At 45.9% G+C, this 19,849-nt stretch overlaps 1 protein-coding gene across 1 annotated transcript in view; it reads right to left on the reverse strand.

The window, feature by feature from the left end:
• Positions 1-19,849, reverse strand: part of KDM4B (lysine (K)-specific demethylase 4B) — a gene marked incomplete at its 5' end in the record, with an annotated part of 35,053 nt that overhangs the window by 10,582 nt on the left and 4,622 nt on the right. Inside the window, 8 exons of the mRNA XM_009085147.1 lie at positions 2,730-2,838; positions 3,275-3,330; positions 4,054-4,130; positions 7,928-8,150; positions 9,306-9,484; positions 12,587-12,707; positions 13,573-14,090; positions 19,142-19,311. Of these exons, the coding sequence (XP_009083395.1) occupies positions 2,730-2,838; positions 3,275-3,330; positions 4,054-4,130; positions 7,928-8,150; positions 9,306-9,484; positions 12,587-12,707; positions 13,573-14,090; positions 19,142-19,311 (1,453 nt within the window). The remainder of the gene's footprint in view (positions 1-2,729; positions 2,839-3,274; positions 3,331-4,053; positions 4,131-7,927; positions 8,151-9,305; positions 9,485-12,586; positions 12,708-13,572; positions 14,091-19,141; positions 19,312-19,849) is intronic.

The following is a 19,849-nucleotide window of genomic DNA, read 5'->3' on the forward strand; positions in this document are numbered from 1 at the left end:
GGTGGGATGGTGCTTGGAGCCACCTGGGTTAGTGGAAGATGCTGCCATGGCAGGGGGTTGAATCTAGTTGATGTTCAAGATTCTTTCCACCCCAAAGCATTCTAGGATTGTATGAAAATGCAGAAAATCTGCAAATGTGGGAGATGGGATGGACTGAAACACCAGTGGCAAAGCAGCACATGGAGATTTACAGCCATTTTCTATGGAAGGAAAAGAAAAGGTCTAAAGCACAGGAGAGAAATCTCCAGAATAAATGCACACCAGAGAGTCAGGTCACAGCTGGGAGTAAGAAATGGGCTGTCTCCTGCATGATGAACACTGCAATTCATTTACTCCACTGAGGAGTGACAGCTAATTATTCCAAATTTCCACGTCATAAATAATTGACGCACACAGGCCTGGAATGTGCCATCAATCAGGGAGCACAGACTGCAGTCCTGAGAGTGATGCTGTACCCACACATGGACTGAAATGTCTGTGCTTCAACTGGAAGGTCTGGTACCTGCCTAAACAACAGGGTATCAGGAGAAGGTTCTTCCCCCAGAGGTGTTTGGGCACTGAACAGCTCCCCAGGGCAGTGGTCACAGCCCCAAGGCTGACAGAGCTCCAGGAGTGTTTGGACAACACTCTCAGGCACATGTTTTGATTCTCTGGGATGTCCTGTGCAGAGTCTGGAGTTGAACTAGATGATCCTCAAGCAGATCACTAAGTTTCTAGTGCCTCAGCCCTCCCATAGTAACTAAAAATCATGGATAGCCCCTACCCACTTCCCTCCATCACCTTCATCCGTTCCCTTCAACTGTCCTCAACCTTCACATCATTCCTTCTCTCCTTTTTCAGCCACAAAGGTCATCTCTCCAATTTTCCCCAGTGCTGCATCAACTCCATCATTGCCAAAGTCATCACCTTTTAGTCATCCTCAGTTTATCTTTCTAACTGCAGCTGCTCACCTCTAAAGCACAGACACCCCCAGCTCCTGCACTGACTCATGAGCTCCATGAATTACCTACAAAGAATCCTAAAACTCTCCATGGTGGCTCATGAGTGAGTTTCTCTGCACAATCTCACCCAGCTTAAATTCCCTTTGGGCTTCACACCCCACACCAACACTGCTGCTAAAAGCACCACAGCCACTACATTCTGCCTTGTTCAGAACTCTAAAACTTTCCAAGTGAAGGGCTTAAAGCCAGGATTTGACATTTGAGCTACAGGTCAGGCTCTGGCTAACACCAACATAAGGAAGCTGTGCCTGTAAATCCCTTCATTGGACTAGGTAAGTCAAGTGACTTCATGTCAGAATTCTCTGTCTTCACTGAGACACGAAGAGATAAGGTAGAAATGGAATACAAGAGTGAAGAAATCAACCAAAATTTCTTTCCACAGCTCACGAAGTGTTTAGCCAATGCTCTCAGGTACAGGGTGGGATTATTGGAGTTGTCCTGTGCAGGGCAAGAGTTGGACTTGGATGACTCTAGTGGGTTCCTTCCAAGTCAGGATATTCCATGATTCTATGAAAACATGAAGCTTTGATTTGGGAATGAAGGAGAAAGCTGTGCAGAGGTTTGGGGTGGCACAGCCAACACTTCAGAGCAGCATGAAGCAACAGAGCCCAAACACACGTTGATGTTACTCTGACTCTGTAGGGACTGTGAACCAGCCAGAGAAGAGTTAAAGAATTAAGTCCTGTTTCCTTGGGAGGCTCCATTAAGCAATACAAGTGAGTCTTGTGTAAAAGGGTTTGAAGTTCAGCATTACAAGTGCTGGTAATGAAGAGGATGCAAGCTGGAAATGTCAGCTGAGCCATAAAGCACCGCGGCGGCGAGATCCATCGCCCTGGTGCTGCTCCGTCACTCCACCTGAATAATGAGTGCTTTTTACAGTCACATTTGTGTACAAAACCCATTGGCACACTAGAGAAATAACTCTGAGAGCAGGGATGGATTCTTTCTAATCTCTCACCCAGGTTCCCTGCACTAAAGAGCAGCTCTGTTAACGAATCCATCAGCACTGTAACCCATGTATCACTGCTCGGGCACCTTCCCCGGCCCACACTGTGTCACCCAGCTGACTTGTGTACCAAAAAAAAAGCAGCAAAAGCACAATTTATTTTGCAATAACACACTATAGTGATGGAGCATTAACTAACATTAAGATTAATTGCTCTGAGCTAATGAATCGTCCATTACTAATCCCTCGGATGAGGCCACGGAGCTAAGTAAGGACTTGTAGCTGGACTTGGGTTAAAAATCTTTGCAGCCTTGCCTTGCAGTCAGGGTCACAGAAATGTTTATTCATTTCTATAAGAGGTTTGTGGAGAGGAAAGGAGAAATATTGTACAGAAAGATGAATCACATCAGAGATGAGTAAGTCAGCAATCAGCTCCTCTCTAGTCACCAGGTCCCTCTGCACTCCCACTGTGCAGTACTTGGGGTAAATGAAGCTTTCAGGCTTGCAGGTGGAGAAAGGTCCTAGGCTCTGCCCAGGGTACAAGCACATTCCCAAAGAGTAAAAGCACACCTGGAAACCACAACTTGTTTGTGTGTCAAAGCACTGAGCAGTGCTCAGCAGACATCAAACAGCACAGCTTTGCAGAGCTTGTGTTGGAAAGAAGAGTGAGATCACCTCCAACCTCAGCTGCTTTATGATCCACACAATGATTTTCTGTCTAGTTAAAGCTTTTTCCTTTAGCTCTTGTTCCCAAACACTCTCCACAGGTAAAAGACACTCACCAGTTTCCATCTCTGCTCCGGAATGGCGCTGATATCCACAGGATGACGCTCTATTACGCTGAGGAAACGAACCTCAGGGACAGCAATAGCACAGATTACATGGACCCACCTGGAGAGCAAAGCCAAGAGACAACTCAGAGCCTGCCATGACTCCAATTCAATGCTCATGAGGGCACTTAACATTTCCCTGTCTCCCTCAGCAGTGAGGTGTAGTTACTGGGGTTGGTGGTGTTGGTAACGTTAGTGACTGAGTGTTCATCACAGTCACACGAGGTGAATGTCTCTGCAACAACAAGGATCAACTTCTTGTGCTAAACTTTTCTCTGAGAAAGAACCACGTTCTGAAAAGTGTTCAGAATCTCTTCCATGGGGCAGCCTCGTGCAGTGTGAGCCACACACAGGCTCACCCTGCCAAGTGAGTGAGGAGGAAAAACCTCCACAACACCAAAACTTGCTCCTGCACTGAGCATTAAGATAAGATTCACAGCAGAAAAAGAGATTATATACAGTATGGAAGGAAAAAAAGACTAAAGCCCATCACTCACCGCCCATCAGTGGTCATCTGAAGAGCTCCTCCCCTGAGATTGCACAGGCAACATTCCTGCAGGAACACAACTCCTTCAGAACTGGACCAGGAAAAGCTCTGCTAGGCTGCACATCTTCCCCCCAAAATGACTTCACCACATCTGGGACCCAAAGGCAAACTGAACCCATCCCACCACCCACATTTGTTGAGGTGGATGAATTCATTCCCACAGTAGAATCAGGGAATATCTTGAGCTGGAAGGGACTCACAGGGATCAAATCCAACTCCCAACTGTGCCCACAACACCCCAACAATTCACCCTGTGCCTGAGAGCATTGGGCAAACACTCCTGGAGCTCTGTCAGCCTTGGGGCTGTGACCACTGCCCTGGGGAGCTGTTCAGTGCCCAAACACCTCTGGGGGAAGAACCTTGTGCTGATCTCCAACCTAACCCTGATCCAGTGCCCAAACACCTCTGGGGGAAGAACCTTGTGCTGATATCCAACCTAACCCTGTTCCAGTGCCCAAACACTCTCGGGGGGGAAGAATCTTGTCCTAATATCCATCCCAAACCTCCCCTGACACAGCTCCAGTCATTCCCTCAAGTCCTGTCCCTGGTCCCAGAGCTCAGAGCTGTCCCTCTGCCTCCTCCTGGGAGGAGCTGCAGATCCCAAGGAGTGTCCCCTCAGTCTCCTCTGCTCCAGCTGACCCAGCCAAGTGCCCTCAGCTGCTCCTGGCATGGCCCTTCAGACCCTTGCCCACTCTCCTGGGGGTTTATTCTCCCAAGGGAAACACTCACCGCTGCCCACGCGTTGGCTGAGCACCGTGAGCACGACCAGCTCTCGTTCACCAGGTCTGGATGTACTCCATAACAGCCTGAAAGAAACAAAGTTATGTCCATATTACAGCAGAGGTTTGTCATCTGTAGAGGTTTGCCATATCTGTAGCATTTTTGTTGACTTTTCAGTTCCATTTCTGAAAGCAGGTGGAGCATTTGAGTAACTATACTCAATAGCCTCAAACAAGTCTAAGGGAGCAGAATTTGGGACCAGCAGGTCTAAAACCAAACAAAACACACACACAGGTAACCCTCAATGTATTTTTTCCTCTTTCCTACAGACTACAAGATCAGGATTTGATCCTTCAGGCAGGATCTGGACTCCAGAGTGATGCTACCACTGCTGGAATGCACTCACACATCAGTAATGTCACAGAATTTTGGCATGATTGAAGCAATTCTCTTTGCTACATGGTGTGATGAAAGAACCAACCCAATAATACTGCAAGAAAATGAAATAACACCTGCATTTCCCATATTTTACAGTTTTTTAAACTAATTTCTGGTTATATGAAGTGTTGGAAACATCTGATTTTAAACAGCAGCAACTACTGTCATATGCAAGCACCAAATCCTCCTACACACTTCTTGCAAGAACCAAAATAGTAAAGTGGTATTATAGCCATTATCAAGACAAGGAAATGAGCCACAAAAAGTCCTTAGAATTCTATAAAAGGCATTGAGGTTTGTCACTGAAAACAATAGAGGAAAAGACACAGAAAATAGCTGTGAAAAAGTAGATCTATGATTCCTGCAATCTTGTGAGTGGAATATTAAACACAAACATTCCAACTAACACACAGCTCATCTCATGGCCTTTCCCTATCCTAACAAAATCCCATCCTTTACCTATCCTAACAACAAAACTGAGGAGAAAATTTCAGCTGGGAACAACAGTCTTCAAGGATTGAATGAAGCTTACATGAAGTTATCCAGAAAGGCCTAAGATTGCCACCACAACCTGAGTTATAAATATCATCCACTTAACCAGATAAACAGCACGTCAAAAAAAAGTCAATACTATGGATCTGCAGCTGTTCTCCACATCTGAGGTCTCTTTTTATCATATGGCAAATCAGCAAAGTAGATTCCACCCAGGCCTAGGAAACAGGCAAGTGTGGCAGGCTAAAACCTCATCTGAGAGAGAAACAGCCACCTTGAGCTAAAATCCTGCTGGGAACAGGCTGGAAATTGAGCACTGATTTCTTGCTCCAGGCCCACAGGCAGATGGGCCATGGGATCTGAGTTTGCCTGGATAAAAGGAGGGTCAGGGGAGACCTTACAACTCTCCCTGCCAGGAGGTGCAGCCAAGTGGGTTCAGGCTCTGCTCCCAGGGAATGAGCACGAGGACAAGAGAAGACAGGCTCAAGTTGTGCCAGGGGAGGTTTAGATTGGACATTAGGAGCAATTCCTTCCCCAAAAAGGGTTGTAAAGCTGTGGTGGAGTCACCATCTCTGGAAATGTTCAGAGAATATGTGGATGTGGCACATGGAGCCATAGTTTAGTGGTGAACATGGTGGTGCTAAGTTGACATTTAGACTTGATGATCTCAAAAGTCTTTTCCAACCTTAACAATTGTGTGATTCTATGAGGGGAGAAAGTCATGTTTACTGCCCCCCAGATCATCCCATCAGGATGATCCTAGCAGAGCAAGAGAAATATGTTATGTTTAGGGATTTTGCCAATGCCTCAAAAGCCCAGAAACCTCCACAAACCCTCTCTGTGTGTCCTTGCTGCTGCCCCAACTCAGCACAGGCTGTGAGGGCACTTCTCAAGAACACACTGCAGGCTGCAGACTGCTTTTACTGCCAGATTAGCCATAACACACCTCAACTCTGCAACCCTGTCATAAAAGCAAATGGATTCTCTGCAGCAAAGTCAAAGGGATGTCACAGACTAGAGGCACAAACAGCAACAAGGAAACAACAAGGCACTGGAGACTACATCAGATTTAAAGTCTGTCCTATCCTCAAGGGTAGAGCACAGCCAAAAGAGAAAGGTGAATTTCATTGCACTCTGAGCCTGCAGATTAACAGCATCTTGCACACATCCCTCTGTTCCTAAAGGGAATTTGGCCACTGAAACTGTTTTGATAGACTATTGCAGAGCTATGGATGGACAAGATGTAGCATCTCTGATCTCTCCAGAGAGCACAGTTTGGGATGGAAGGAATCACTCTTCATCCTCACACTGCATCCCATGCTCTCAATTAGCCAGAAATGACCATAATCAGGGATCCAGCCCAGAGACAGAAGTTCCCCTTCTAGCTCTCCACCAGAGCCAGCCCTGCTGAGCTGCACAGGGACCTGCAGGCTCTAAAATTGGAACAACAAATGTAATTCCAGCTGATGCAAGTCAAATAAGATTCCCCATCTGTCAAGATCAAACAGCTGAACAGTAATTCATCCCATCTCCTCGTACGAGCCCAAATGTTAACTGGATGTGGTACAATCTCCATTGAAGGTACAACTCCACCAGGATTAATCACATCTTCTTTTAGCCATAACTATCAAGGAAGCAAACAGACATATGTTCCCTTTTGTAATCAAGTGCCATTACCACAAACAGCATCACAGACACTAATAAAAGATATCTCCAGCTCCTCCATAATCTCTGATGCACGAAGGAACAATATAGCCTCACCCAGCAGAGCAATACTGGCATGAAAAAGCTGAGAGAAAAGAGTCTCATCAGCTCTGGGAGTGCTGCTTTATTACAAAAAATCCAAGATATCAAAAGAGAGAATCTTTTCTGTGAGACAGAGAAGAATCAGCCAACAAAACAAACAGTAAAAGGAACATTGTTGTGTAATTTGAAGAGCACTGACTGCTCAAGATGGACTTGGATATAAGGATTTACCTTGCAGTGGAAGGTGTCCCTGCCCAAGGGCTGATGACCACAGGATCAGTGAGGTTGGAAGGGACCACAGTGGGTCATCTGTTCCAACCTCCCTGCTCAAGCAGAGCCATCCTAGAGCACATGGCTCAGGGCTCTGTCCAGATGGTTCTGGATTATCTCCAGTGAGGAAGAATCCACAACCTCTTTGGGCAACCTGTTCAGTGCTCAAGGACTGCACAGCAAAGAAGTTCTTCCTCACATTCAGGAGGAACTTTTTATGTATCAGGTTTTGCCCATTACCTCTTGTTTTATTAGTTTTCCCCACTGAGAGGAGTTTAGCTCCATCCTCTCGGCACCTCCTGTTCATGTACTGGAATCATAGAATTTTAGGGGTTGGAATGGAGCTTAGATATCATCTAGCCTCAACCCCCTGCCCTGGGCAGGGACATCTCCCACCAGAGCAGGTTGCTCAAAGCTTCATCCAACCTTTGCACACTGCCAGGGTTGGGGCAGCAACGGCTTCCCTGGGCAACCTGGGCCAGTGTCATGAGGTCCCTCTCAGTTGTCTCTTCTTGAGACTGAACAGGCCCAACTCCCTCAGCCTTTCCTCATCACTGAGGTATTCCAAGTCCCTTCATCATCTTTGTTACCCTCCACTGGACCTGCTCCAGGAGCTCCATGTTCCTCTGGTGCTGAGGAGCCCAGAATTGGACACAACAATAATGATGATTTTTAAGATCCCTTTAGATGATCTTTAAGGTCCTTCCAACCCAAACCATTCTGGGATTCCATGATATATTTGTGCCAGAACAGGAGAACAGGGGAGTGACAGGTATAGCAAGTCTGCCATGAAGGAATACAAATACCAGAACAGGAGAACATGGAAGTGACAGGTACAGCAAGTCTGCCATGAAGGAATACAAATACAGGCAACACACAATGACACTCATGAGGTTCTCAGCACCCAAAAGGCTTTGGTGAAGGAGGAAACACTCACTAGCATGAACCTGCAGGCAGCATTTGGCACAGGATACCAAGGGACTGGTTCCATCTTCTCCAATATAGGAATTAGAAGGAAGGGGCTCTGTGTTTTCCCCACTTGAGGTAAAGCACATCTCTGGGATCAGGGGCTTGGTCTTCTGTCCACACTTGGAGAGGTGGACAAAGGAGGATGGCTCCCCTGCAGAGACTGGGACAGCTTCTTTATCCATCTGTAAGGACTTAAAGAGAACATATCATCAACATGGAATCACCTCTTCCCTGCTCACAGGTTTAACCTTCAGGTCTGAGCCTCTCCCCTTGCAAAAACTCCATCCAACATCTGCCACGAGACAGGCAAAGAATGAGCTTTAAATCCTGGTTCCCACCCTGCCTTGCTCTTCTCCCTCTTCCTTAGGCCTCCACTGGGACCTGTAATTTCTTTTAAAAGCTCAGAGAAGCAGGAGAATAATGAGCAACGTTTCCTGGGTTTCTGCTGTAAAAAAAAAATTCTCAATTCCTAAATTTCAGCTGAAAACACCAAGGAAAAATAAAAAGGAAAACATTACTAAAAGCAAGACCTTCCCTCCCCCTCTCCCATCCCTGTAGCATCCTTCCTGCAAGGATTTCTCCAGAAGGACATTCCAAGGTTTCTGGTAGCAGAGAGAGTTAAACCCAATGGATTAAACCAGCCCAGCTGCACCTAGTTTCCCTCACAGCCATTACACAACATCCAGCAATCATTTTATTTTCAGTCCCTGCAATGAATCAAGAGATTTTCTTGAAGGGGGAGGTGGGCTCTGCTTTCCTCAGAAAAAGCTTCCAACACACATATACATCCAAGGTACATATTCCTGGTGGACACACCAAGTCAGATTTGCCTTTATGTGAGAACAAATCAATACACAACTGAGCAAAGAACTAATTCAGCTGATGAATTTTGCTTTTCTGTTCAAAACATCTCCCAGAGCATATTGGTAGTTTCCAAAAGGAAAAAAAAAAAAAAAAAAAAAAAAAAAAAAAAAGATGATGATGGATGTGCTTACTCAGGAAATTTTAAGTTTGTTGCTTGTTTGCATATATTCAGCAGTTTGGGCCTGTGTTGAAACACAAGTGATCATGTGCCTGATGTGGCAAATGTTCTCTGCATCAAAGAGTGTTTGCAAAGCTCTTGAAGTGTGATTTAAAAAATGAACACTGAGATGAGCCAGAGAAGCCAGGGAAGATAACAAAAAAAACAAAGCTCCATCCACTCTGTGTCAAACCCAAACCCATTTCTCTGGATGTGTTCAAAGCACATGTGGATGTGGCACTTGGGGATATGATTTAGTGGTGAACATGGTGGTGGTGCTGGGACTGATCTTGGAGGTGTTTTCCAACCAGGATTGAGGGATTACCTGGTTATAGGGGTAGAAGAGAGTGCAGACAGCACAGTATGGCTCACTCAGGGCAGCAGCTGCATTGAATTTCCTTTCAGCTGGGAAATTATGTGCTTTATTCTTCCACTGGAAGGAAAGTAAAGATTTCAAAGCCTCTGGATCACTCATATCTTCCTCTCCAGAAAATGGAAATGTTTCTAGAAAGAAAAAAGAAAAAACCCAAAACATTGGTCAGTCAGTAGAGGGGAAAGAGGTTAGAGAGAAGAGGCAAAATGCAGCAGGGCAGAGTCAAACTGCTCAAGTTGTGACAACACAAGGAGTGCAATAAATAAGAACATTCAGCTCATCCATGGGTCCTCATAGGCTTATTCTTCAAATACTTCCTAAACAGATACAATCCCTACGTTTTATGTAGGATAGACAAGACACCAATGACCTAAGGGAAATGGCCATGAGGAAGGAGAGTGAAGAGAATCTGGATTTAGTGCCTTGATAACCCTCTGCACTTTCTAGCTGTGCAAACCTTCAGCATCTGTTACTGAAGCCAAGTTCAAAGTGCATGATGGAAGTGTAAGGAAATCCTCCTTTCCTCTCTCCAACTGGGAGCTGCATTCCCTGGAAGATGTGGATGCAGTCAGTGCTGGTTTGGTCAGGCAGCTCCCAGTTCCCAAGGCTGATCCAACCTTCCCAAGGTGCATTCTGTGCCTGTTGTGCACACACAAATCTTGGCTGTAAGATATCCTGGTTCCAGGAGAGGCTGAGGGAGCTGGGATTGTTCAGCCTGGAGGAGGCTCAGGGGAGCCCTCATCACTCTCCACAACTCCCTGCCAGGAGGTTGGAGTCAGGTGGGGGTTGGTCTCTTCTCCCAGGCAACCAGCAGCCGGACAAGAGGGCACAGACTCCAGCTCTGCCAGGGGAGGGGTAGGTTGGATCTTAGGAAGAGGTTTTGTACAGAGAGCGTGCTCAGGCATTGGAATGGGCTGCCCAGGGAGGTGGTGGATTCACCATCCCTGGACGTCTTTAGGTTGAGACTGGATGTGGCACTTTGTGCCATGGTCTAGTGACCACAGTAGGGTTGGACTTGATGATCTTGGAGGTCTTTTCCAACCTGGTTGACTCTATGATTCTGAGTGCTCATTTTACAGCCATTCCATCGAGCACACCCCACTGAGCTTCTATTTGCATTCCCACCACCTCTCCCTCTGCCAGAGCTCTACCAGGTACTGCTCCTGCTAATTAGTTTGCTAATTCCTTCTTCTTACAAACCTTTAAAAGGCCTTGAGCATTCTGTGATTAAACTACTGCAGAATCCATTGGTGGCAGTTTGGGGGGGGGGCCAAGTTTCTTACCTTTCCTTATGAAGGAATTTGGAGTCACTACAAGTGTTAAAAGAAATTTTCCACACAAGACTAAGTGTAAATCACTCTCTGCATCACCAAGCTGCAAAGTTTCCAAAGGAACAGAGAACTCTTAACATCTTGGTCGACCATTATCCCCTGAGCTCAGCACATTAAACCAAATTGTTCATTGCTTCACTGTTAATTACTGGAAATAAGCAGTTAATGTTCTGCTCTACAAGTCTTAAGTCTCTTGCCCAATTCTATCTCTCTTTGAAGATTTTCTGACTCTTGAGTTACCCAAAAGGGCAAAAGGAATCTGGAGTCAAATATCAGTGGCCAAGTTCACATCTCAGATTTTAAACTTTACCCCAGCTAATTAACATGTCATTTGCCAGACAAGGTGGAAATTGTATTGTGTTCAACTGATCAATCCATTTTGTCTGTGTGGCTCTGTCATATTCCAAATGAGGGTTAATTCCCAACAAGTGTCATGACATGAGGCAAAAACCAAACCATGATTCTCCAACTTTTAGTCTCCCAACAGGAGACAACAAGGATTTATGGCACCAGTGAGATCAGCATCCTACCCCAGAGTGCCAGAGGAGGAGAAAAGGCAATGAGTGTTGTATGTCATCACCTTCACTGCTCCAGGATGGATCTCAGGGGACACATAGGACTCAGGATAGCTCCTCCATTGCAAGCAAGTAGAAGAGACTATTTGTCTGGACAGAGTCTTAGTGCTGCACATGTATTCCCTTCATTTACATGCTCACTCTCCCTCCTGCAGCCTCCAGATCATCCTTGTACATCATTCCCTGAAATGCAGAGAGCTGCCTCTATTCCCTGGTGGGAAGGGAAGAATCTGTTTGATCAGGTTTGGCCCAGCAATGCTGTAAATCAGCCCCTGGGAAATGCCAGTTTTCACAGGAGCTGCTCCTGCTCAGCCAGCTAAGTCCTCAAACAACACCCAACAAGCCAAAGCAGCAAGAAGAATCTGCCTAATGAGGATCCTCCAGCACAGAGCTGGTTGCAAGGCCTCATACCAAAACAAGATAATGAGTCTCAGCTGCCTCTCAGCCCTTCACCTTCCACACAGCAAGACATCAAATGCATCCTCTTTGCTGAGCAGAGTGTGCACAGGACAACCCACTCCTGTATGAGGCTGCTCGAAAAAATCAATGGATGTATTCTCTGAAGGCAAGTGAACAGGAAAGATGTTGTCCTTTGGAATATGGAGCTGTCAGGAGGGATTGTCAGCTGCACCTTCACATCCCTGGCCCAGCACACAAAACCTTCCTGCTCAGAGTTTGTCTGTAGTCTCAGTGATCTACAACATGGGAAAGACCCAAGAGTGGGAAATTACACCACAAAACACAGTGAGAGGTAAGAGAGAATTTCCACTCCCCTCAGTTAGACTCTTGGGGCATTCCCAGGGCTTGGAATGTGGGAAAAGAAGAATCAGTGCTGTACAGTTAAGCACCAAGAGACTTTTTAATTCTCATTTCTGCCAAGGAAAGTTGGGCCCCAACACTGACACAAATTAAAAGCCAACCTAAAGGTTAGAAGGAACTTTCCCCACACAACCTAAGAACAGACCAAACCTTCACTGCCCTCCGAGGGGAACAGATCTCACTCCACAGCAATATCCAAGATGGAACTTTTCCTTTAAGATGTTTTCTGTGAACTCTTTTTTCCCTTTGCCCAAAATGCTGCCTCATTCCCTCCCTCTGCAGCCAGCAAAATATTTCTCTTGAGAGAGAAAAGGGGTGGGAGGTGAGAAGGGACACCTCCCACAGAGGAATTTTGTTTCCAGCTGGGATATCAAAACGGGAACATGCTGTATTTTCTACCCCTTAAGTGTAACACACAGAGTTTCAGGCCATGCAGTTCTGTTGGTGGCATCAGCAGTTCCTCAGAGCAGACAAGATAAAACCATTGCTGGTGGTGGTGGTCACTCACCCTCATCACTGGAGGTCTCCTGTTTGACCACAGACAGTGGGGAACGTGTCGGGGGTTTGCCCAGGGGATGACGACGACTCTTCTTGATCTCCATCTTCATTTTGGAGAAAGCAGCAGCAGTCTGGAAGGAAGCAGAACAATCTGGATGGGCACCCCAAAGGAGGGAACAGGACAAGAGAAGCAAAACCCTTATCATAAAGTCCTAGGATTCATTCACACAGTAAACTTTTCACTGCCTTTTGGCTGAATCACTAAACCTTCCGAGCCAATTGCTGTAGCAGATAAAAGCCAAAACTAACTCTTAAGACCACTGCCTTTTGGCTGAATCACTAAACTTTCTGAGCCAATTGCTGTAGTAGATAAAAGCCAAAACTAACTCTTAAGAGTTGAGTAAACTACAGAGTTTTCTTCAAATCAGAACAGGCTCAGAACAGCTGCAAGCTGAAAAATCCATGAAAAAGTCTGGTCAGTCACATACACAGCTGGAAACTCCACACAAATTACGTATCATGGAATCTCAGACTGGTTTGGGTTGGAGGGACCTGAAAGTTCATCCCATCCCACCCCCTGCCATGGGCAGAGACACCTCCCACCAGCCCAGGATGCTCCAAGCCCCATCCAACCTGGCCTGGAACACTCCCAGGGATGGAGCAGCCACAGCTGCTCTGGGCAACCTGTGCCAGTGCCTCAGCACCTCCCAGGGAGGAATTCCTTCCCGTTATCCTACTTAGCCCTGCCCTCTGGCAGTGGGAAGCCATTCCCTGTGTCCTGTCCCTCCAGGCCCTTGTCCAAGTCCCTCTGCAGTTCCCTTGGCCCCTTGAGGCACTGGAAAGGGCTCTAAGATCTCCCTGGAGCCTTCTCTTCTCCAGCCTGGCCTAGAACACTTCTAGGGATGGGGCAACAACTGTGGACTCCTCTCATTCCAACTTTGGTCCTCAACTTGTTACTTAAAACTAGCAAATCTTATAGTCCTTCATCCTGGAAACCTGTAAATCACCAACCTCAGTAGTGACCTCAGCATTTTCTGCCTCTACATTCTCCTCCTCCTTGACAGGGATTTCCACAGGGACCGTTTGCTCCCTCCAGCCAGGACTTTTCTGTGTGGCAAACTGCTCGAAGGCCTGCTGGCAGGACATGTGCTCCTTGTCAAACACCACCTTCTTGCTCCTGGGCACCACATACAGCATGGGGATGATGGGCCGAGGCTTGAAGTCATCCTCCTCCACCGGCGCCTCCAAGGGCTGCACGATGTTCAGAGGGGCTGGGGGTAAGCTCTTCTCTGCTGAGGCTGATGCTGGGGGGACTGGTGGCACTGGTGGCCGAGCTGCTGGTGCCTCACCCCCTGCCAACTGCTGCTGTTGAGCTGCAGGGGGTGGCACTGGTGGCTGCTGCTGCTGCAGAGAGGGCTGAGCTGCTTGGAGGTGGTGCTGGTGTTGGTGGAAGAGATGTTTCTTCTTCCTCTCACCTTTCACCTTTGGAGGACGAGCCTTGACTTTGCTCTCACCTGTGCCAAGAGAACAGACAACATTGAGCTCTTCTGGCAAGATTTTGGGGCGTTTCATCTTTTTCTCCTTTCAACAAAGAGCTCCAGTTCCATCTAACATGGAACTGGAACATCTAACAAACATTAAACTGCAAGTCTAACACGGAACGTTCCATCCAACATGGAATGTGGCCAACACATTCCATCCAACATGATACTGGAACAACTAATATGGAACTGCAGCATCTAGAATGGAACTGCCACAACTAACATGGAACGTGGCCAACACGTTCCATCCAACGTGAAACTGGAACAACTAACATGGAACGTGGCCAACGCGTTCCAACCAACCTAGAACGTGGCTAACGCGTTCCAACCAACCTGGAACGTGGCTAACACATTCCCTCATGGCATTACTCCTTTCACACCCACTGCAAGCTGCAGACACTCAGCTGTGCCTCAGCACTGCCCTGGAGAAGCTCATGTAAGAAAGAAAAGACTTGTGTCATTTCCATGGGCTGTTAAATTCCTGACTGGAGCAGAGAGACTGCCAGAATGAATGTTGCCTGAGGGGAAAATATCTAAATCCCTAAGAAACTGGACAGTGTGCCAAAAAAATATGTAATATATTGCATTAGTCCTGAGTCTGTGTTTTGAGTCTTTTTGTATCAGAGGCACAAAACCAGCCACTGAAGTGCAGGAAGGATTTTTGTACCACTAATAAAGACAAAAAAAATACATATTTAAAAGTGTTTGTTTTATCTTATCAGGAGGTGTGTTCAACACCTTTTTGTTGGTAAGGGGGTGCAGCCAAAAGAATTTGGAGATCCTCATTCTGTTAGCAGTAGTTGCTCTAACCCCTGGAGCATCTCATTTGCTGCTCCCTCTGTATTGCTCTTCTCTGGGTATTACTGTGTGTCAACACATCCAACAGCCCCAGGAAATGAGGAGCTGAATAAAGATACCTGAATCATTATTACCCAAAGATTTCTGTTCCAAAGAGATGCCTTTAAAGCCTAAATCAGGTACAGCACTGAGCTAAGCCTATTAGAGACATCACACCAGCACTGGATACTGAGATATCCTTTCCTCACTGTCCTTGTTTCCCCCAGCTCACTGTCACTCAGCTTATCTGCACAGCACTGCAGAGCTCTCACTTGGCTGTGACAACACCTCTTGAACAGATAAACATCTCAATATTGTCACCAGAGGCAGCACTGACCCATAAAAGTCTCTCCCTGATGTTAAGTCTGTTAAGGGATCCAAACACTCCCATTTTACAGCAGTAATTAAAATTCCTCCTGGCCACCAAGGGAGTGTCTAGGTTAGGACAGGAACTGCCTCCCCAGCTTGCCTTACTCTCTCTAAAATGATGCAGACAGTGTCTTTGCCCAGCTCCTCCTTCCCTCCCTGAAGTTATCAGCTCACCCAAAGGCAGGTAAATAATAGATGCTCACAGGCAGATGCCAAGGCTCAATTTATTCCAGGAGAGATTGTTTTTCCCTGCAGATGCTGTGACTGGATGACTCTGCTGCAAAAGGTCATTTCCCATTAACAGGCTGATGACAACCAGAGACAAACTGCTCAGCCCAAGAGTGATGTTTGACCAGCTCCAGCTCAGCCAGACCTCTCCATTACAGGCTCCACCAAACCTGACCAGCCCAGCCCAGGAAAGGGAACAACTCCCAGGCAACCAGCAGCAGGACAAGAGGGCACAGACTCAAGCTCTGCCAGGGGAGGGTTAGGTTGGATCTTAGGAAGAGATTTTTTACAGAGTGCTCAGGCATTGGAATGTGCTGCCCAGGGAGGTGGTGGATTCACCATCCCTGGAGGTTTTCAAGCTGAGACTGGATGTGGCACTTAGTGCCATGGTCTAGTAACCATGGTAGGGTTGGACTTTATGATTTTTGAGCTCTTTTCCAACCTGGTTGATTCTAGGATTCTATGACCAGACAAACCATCACCCCCAAAAATGAGGTGTCTGCAGGAAGAAGGGCTTGAAAAGAAAAGATAAAGTGCCAAAATCCCTTCTGAAACCTTCCAGGGAATACCTCAGTCTCAGCATTTCCCTGAAGTCTGCTCTGATGACTTTATTTACACCAACTTATCAAAATGGGAACAAATCCAGCCCAAATAATTATTGTTGTACTTGTGTAGGCAGTGCCTCAGATAAACTGGTTTGTTCTATCGCACAGAAAGGAATACTGAATTTCCTTAGAGAAACAAACACACTGAATGAAAGGCAAATTGGATTTCTCCCCAGTTGCACAAAACCAGATCATATTTACTCTCTATACACTTGGAGAATTCTCTCCCCAACACCACCACAAATGCCATTCACCAGCTTTATTGACTTCTGAAGGGTAATTTGGCAGCAGCTGCCACGTAGAACTGTGCTGCAAAGTCTTTGCAGTAAGATGAACAAATGAGTTTGCAAGTGAATCTACAGAATCAGAAGCCAGGAAAAAGGGAGGTGAAATTCCAAGTGCCTGTCAGGCTACCCTGAAACTTCTAGGAAGGAAAGGGATCCTCAGGTAGGTTAAGAGAGAAAGGTCTTTCCCTCCCACTGCAGAAGAATTGCACCTGTAGCAGAGTTAGGACATGTGGAAAATGTGTGTGACAATGATATGTCATGGAGAGAAAACCTGTTTGTCCAGGGATAATGTGGAATACTGGACAAACTGTCAAGCTGAGGAGCAGCTGAGGGAGCTCAGCCTGGAGAAAAGGAGGTTCAAGGGAACCTTCTCAGCCTCTACAACTCCCTGACAGTAGGTTGGAGTCAGGTGGGCTCAGGGAACAACAGGACAAGAGCAAATGCCTCAAGTTGTGCCAGAGGAGGTTCAAGAGGCAGTGGGGACAAATTGAAGGAGGGGAAATTTAGACTAGATGTTAGGAAGAAGTTTTTTCCCTGTGAGGGTGGTGAGACACTGGCAAAGGTTGCCCAGGGAGGCTGTGGCTGCCCCAACCCTGGTAATGTTCATTCCAGGTTGGATAAAACCTTGAGCAACCTGCTCTGGTGGGAGGTGTCCCTGCCCAGGGCAGGGGTTGGGGCTGGATGATCTCTAAGCTCCATTCTAACCCCTAAATTCTATGATTCTATAACTAGAAATGGACTTCAGCACAGATATGTGATTTGCAGCCCAAGGTATAACACCACAGGTAACTCCTGCTGACTCACAGGAGCTATTTCTGCTGCTCAGCACATCCAGAGCAGAGCAAAGCCTAAACACTCTCCTTCCTCATTTCAAGTCCCAGGACAATCTGCTAAAAATTCTAAATATATTAAAAGCAAGATAATAAATTATGAATATAAAGCTGAGTCATAAAAACCCAAAGAAAAAAAAACCAACACCATAAGGGATCTGGGTCAGAAATCCTGAAAACCTCAAGTTATAAATACTCAGCTTGTCCAAATAACCACCACAAAACACAAGACCTATTTTCAAAGTGTGATTACTTTGAAATCTCATCCTTCCTCCTTCTCAAGGTCATCTTTTCTGGTGTAAGTAGAAAGAAATCAAGCCAAATTAAAACCAGGGGAGTAGAGAAAGGAAGTGAAGGAGGTGGGGAGGGAGCTAAATTGCCACGGGCAGGGCCATCAACAGATGCTGTTTGCTTTGTCAAGAAGAAACCCTAAACTTGTGAGAGGCAATGCAGACAGCAGGATGCAAAAAACCAGGGAAGTCATTGGGATTTAATTGCTATATTGCAGTGAGAGAGCTGAGGCTTTGCTCCAGCCACACCAAGCAAGTTTGTTCCAGTGCCACTTGCTGCAATGGGGCTGAAAATCAGCTTTTCCCTCCTGAGCCACCAGTTAAAGAGCTCTTAAGATGTAGTGGAAGTGTATGATTTGGAAACTATTCAGCTAGAACAGAGTTTTTATTGTTCCTTGGCCATTCTAATGATCTCAGATCTGTCCTTGTCACTTATCCCTTGTCTCTGAAGAAAAATCAGCATTTTCAGGCCATTTATTACAAGCATCAACTGTTAAACTTGTACAAGAGCTAAGAGCACACAATTTAACACACTGCTGATGCTTTCAAGCTCAGGGCAAGAGAAATTAAGTATCTCCTCTGTTCAACAATGACTCTCCAGCTCTTTATTCCTCAGGAAAAAGAGGAAACACACTGTCTAGCTAAGAGACTTTGGAAGTGAACAAAGCCCTCAATTCTTTTCCCAGAACTTCCCCAAATTTCCTTTAAGATCATTATTAAGGAACTCTAAACAATTTGCAGCATCAGTTTCTCCAAATGCTAAACAAAGACTGGATAGATACAACAGCTGAAAATTAATTCCCTGGTGTTTATGCAGTGCTGTAAAAACCTCAAAGTATCACAGGGACAGCAACTACTTCACCACACACGTTAAGGGAAGAAAAACAGCTTTTTCTCCAGCAAGAATTGCAATTTTTCCTACCCAGCCAAGAAAAAAAAAGGTGTCACAAAGAGCCTCCTGCACGATGGGGTGAGGTCAGGCCTTGGCCCTAACCAGGCACAGACAAAATCCCAAAGGACTGGGAGTTGTCATGGACTGGTTTTAATTCCAGCCATGCAAAGGAAGCTGAAAAAAAGCTGAAAAAGAGCTGAAGAAACCCAACTGGGACTCCTGCAGCTGCTGTGGATCCCTCCCAATCCTAAGGCTCACAGGATTCAGTGTCTGTGAGGAGTGGGAACAAAGGGAGGCAAAGAGGAAAGATGAATTGCACAAGAGAGTGCACAAATCTTTCCTTTTCAGAGCAGGACACAAAAATATATTTGTTTCTCTCTGAAATATTATCAAATATTCCTCATATAATATATATATATATATATTTTTACAAACCTGTAATAGTTTGGGCAGAATTTTCAAGCCCTGCCAAGAAAGCTATTTGGATTGAATCCCTCAAGAGAAGGGGAAGAAAAAAAAAAAATCAATGGCTGCTGTAAATGATGGTGTATTTTGGAGAGTATGGATTTAATATTGGGAGAGACTTCACTGATACTTCAGCAGAAATAAACAGCAGCAGACAAGTTATTTACAGAGAGTTTGCCCCAGTCCCTCACTGATGGGCCATCAGTGAGTAGAGCCCTCACCTTCTCCCTCCATCACTTTGCTTCTCTCCTCTTCCTCCAGCTCTGTCCCTCTTTTCAGCTCCTCTTTTACTTTCACATCTTCCAAGGCAGTTTCAATAGCCATGACATCCCCAAGAGACTTCTGATCCTCTGTTTTGTGTCTTCTGGGTTGACTCCTTTTTCTGTGAGACCTAGGAAGGACAGAAGTGTGATTGGACATGAAAGAACAGCCTTCAAGAGAGAAATCCATCAGTGACTTAAAAAGCTGAAGGCAAACCAAAAAGATCTTCTTGGGAGAGAAAACACAAGGTAGCTAAAATAGCTACAGGGCAAAACAAATCTGAAAGGGAACAGATGAACCTTGCAGAACACAACATTTAAGATCCATTCACAGCAGCTATTAATTGTCTGGGTTTCCTGAAGAGCTGCTCCCTCCACTGCTAATGGAAGCTCAGAAGCTGCAGTTAAAGTGATTTTAATTGTATTTTAAATCTGTTTTGCTTGTATTTCAAAATACACAGGAAAACTTGCTTAAATCTCTCTTTCATCCTCAGCCTCCATTCCATTATTTCTTTTCATGCCGTTCAGGCTTCCCTTTGGCAAACTGCTGGAAGTCTGCAGAGCATCATCTTCCAGCTCTGAGACATTACCCAGCTCTGCCAGCTCCTAAAAAACACACTGGAATGAGTGCCCACAGCAAAACCAATAGGTAGGCTCTGATTTTTCAGC

The sequence above is a fragment of the Acanthisitta chloris genome, unplaced genomic scaffold (assembly GCF_000695815.1).
Source record: "Acanthisitta chloris isolate BGI_N310 unplaced genomic scaffold, ASM69581v1 scaffold642, whole genome shotgun sequence".
Lineage (NCBI taxonomy): Eukaryota > Metazoa > Chordata > Aves > Passeriformes > Acanthisittidae > Acanthisitta > Acanthisitta chloris.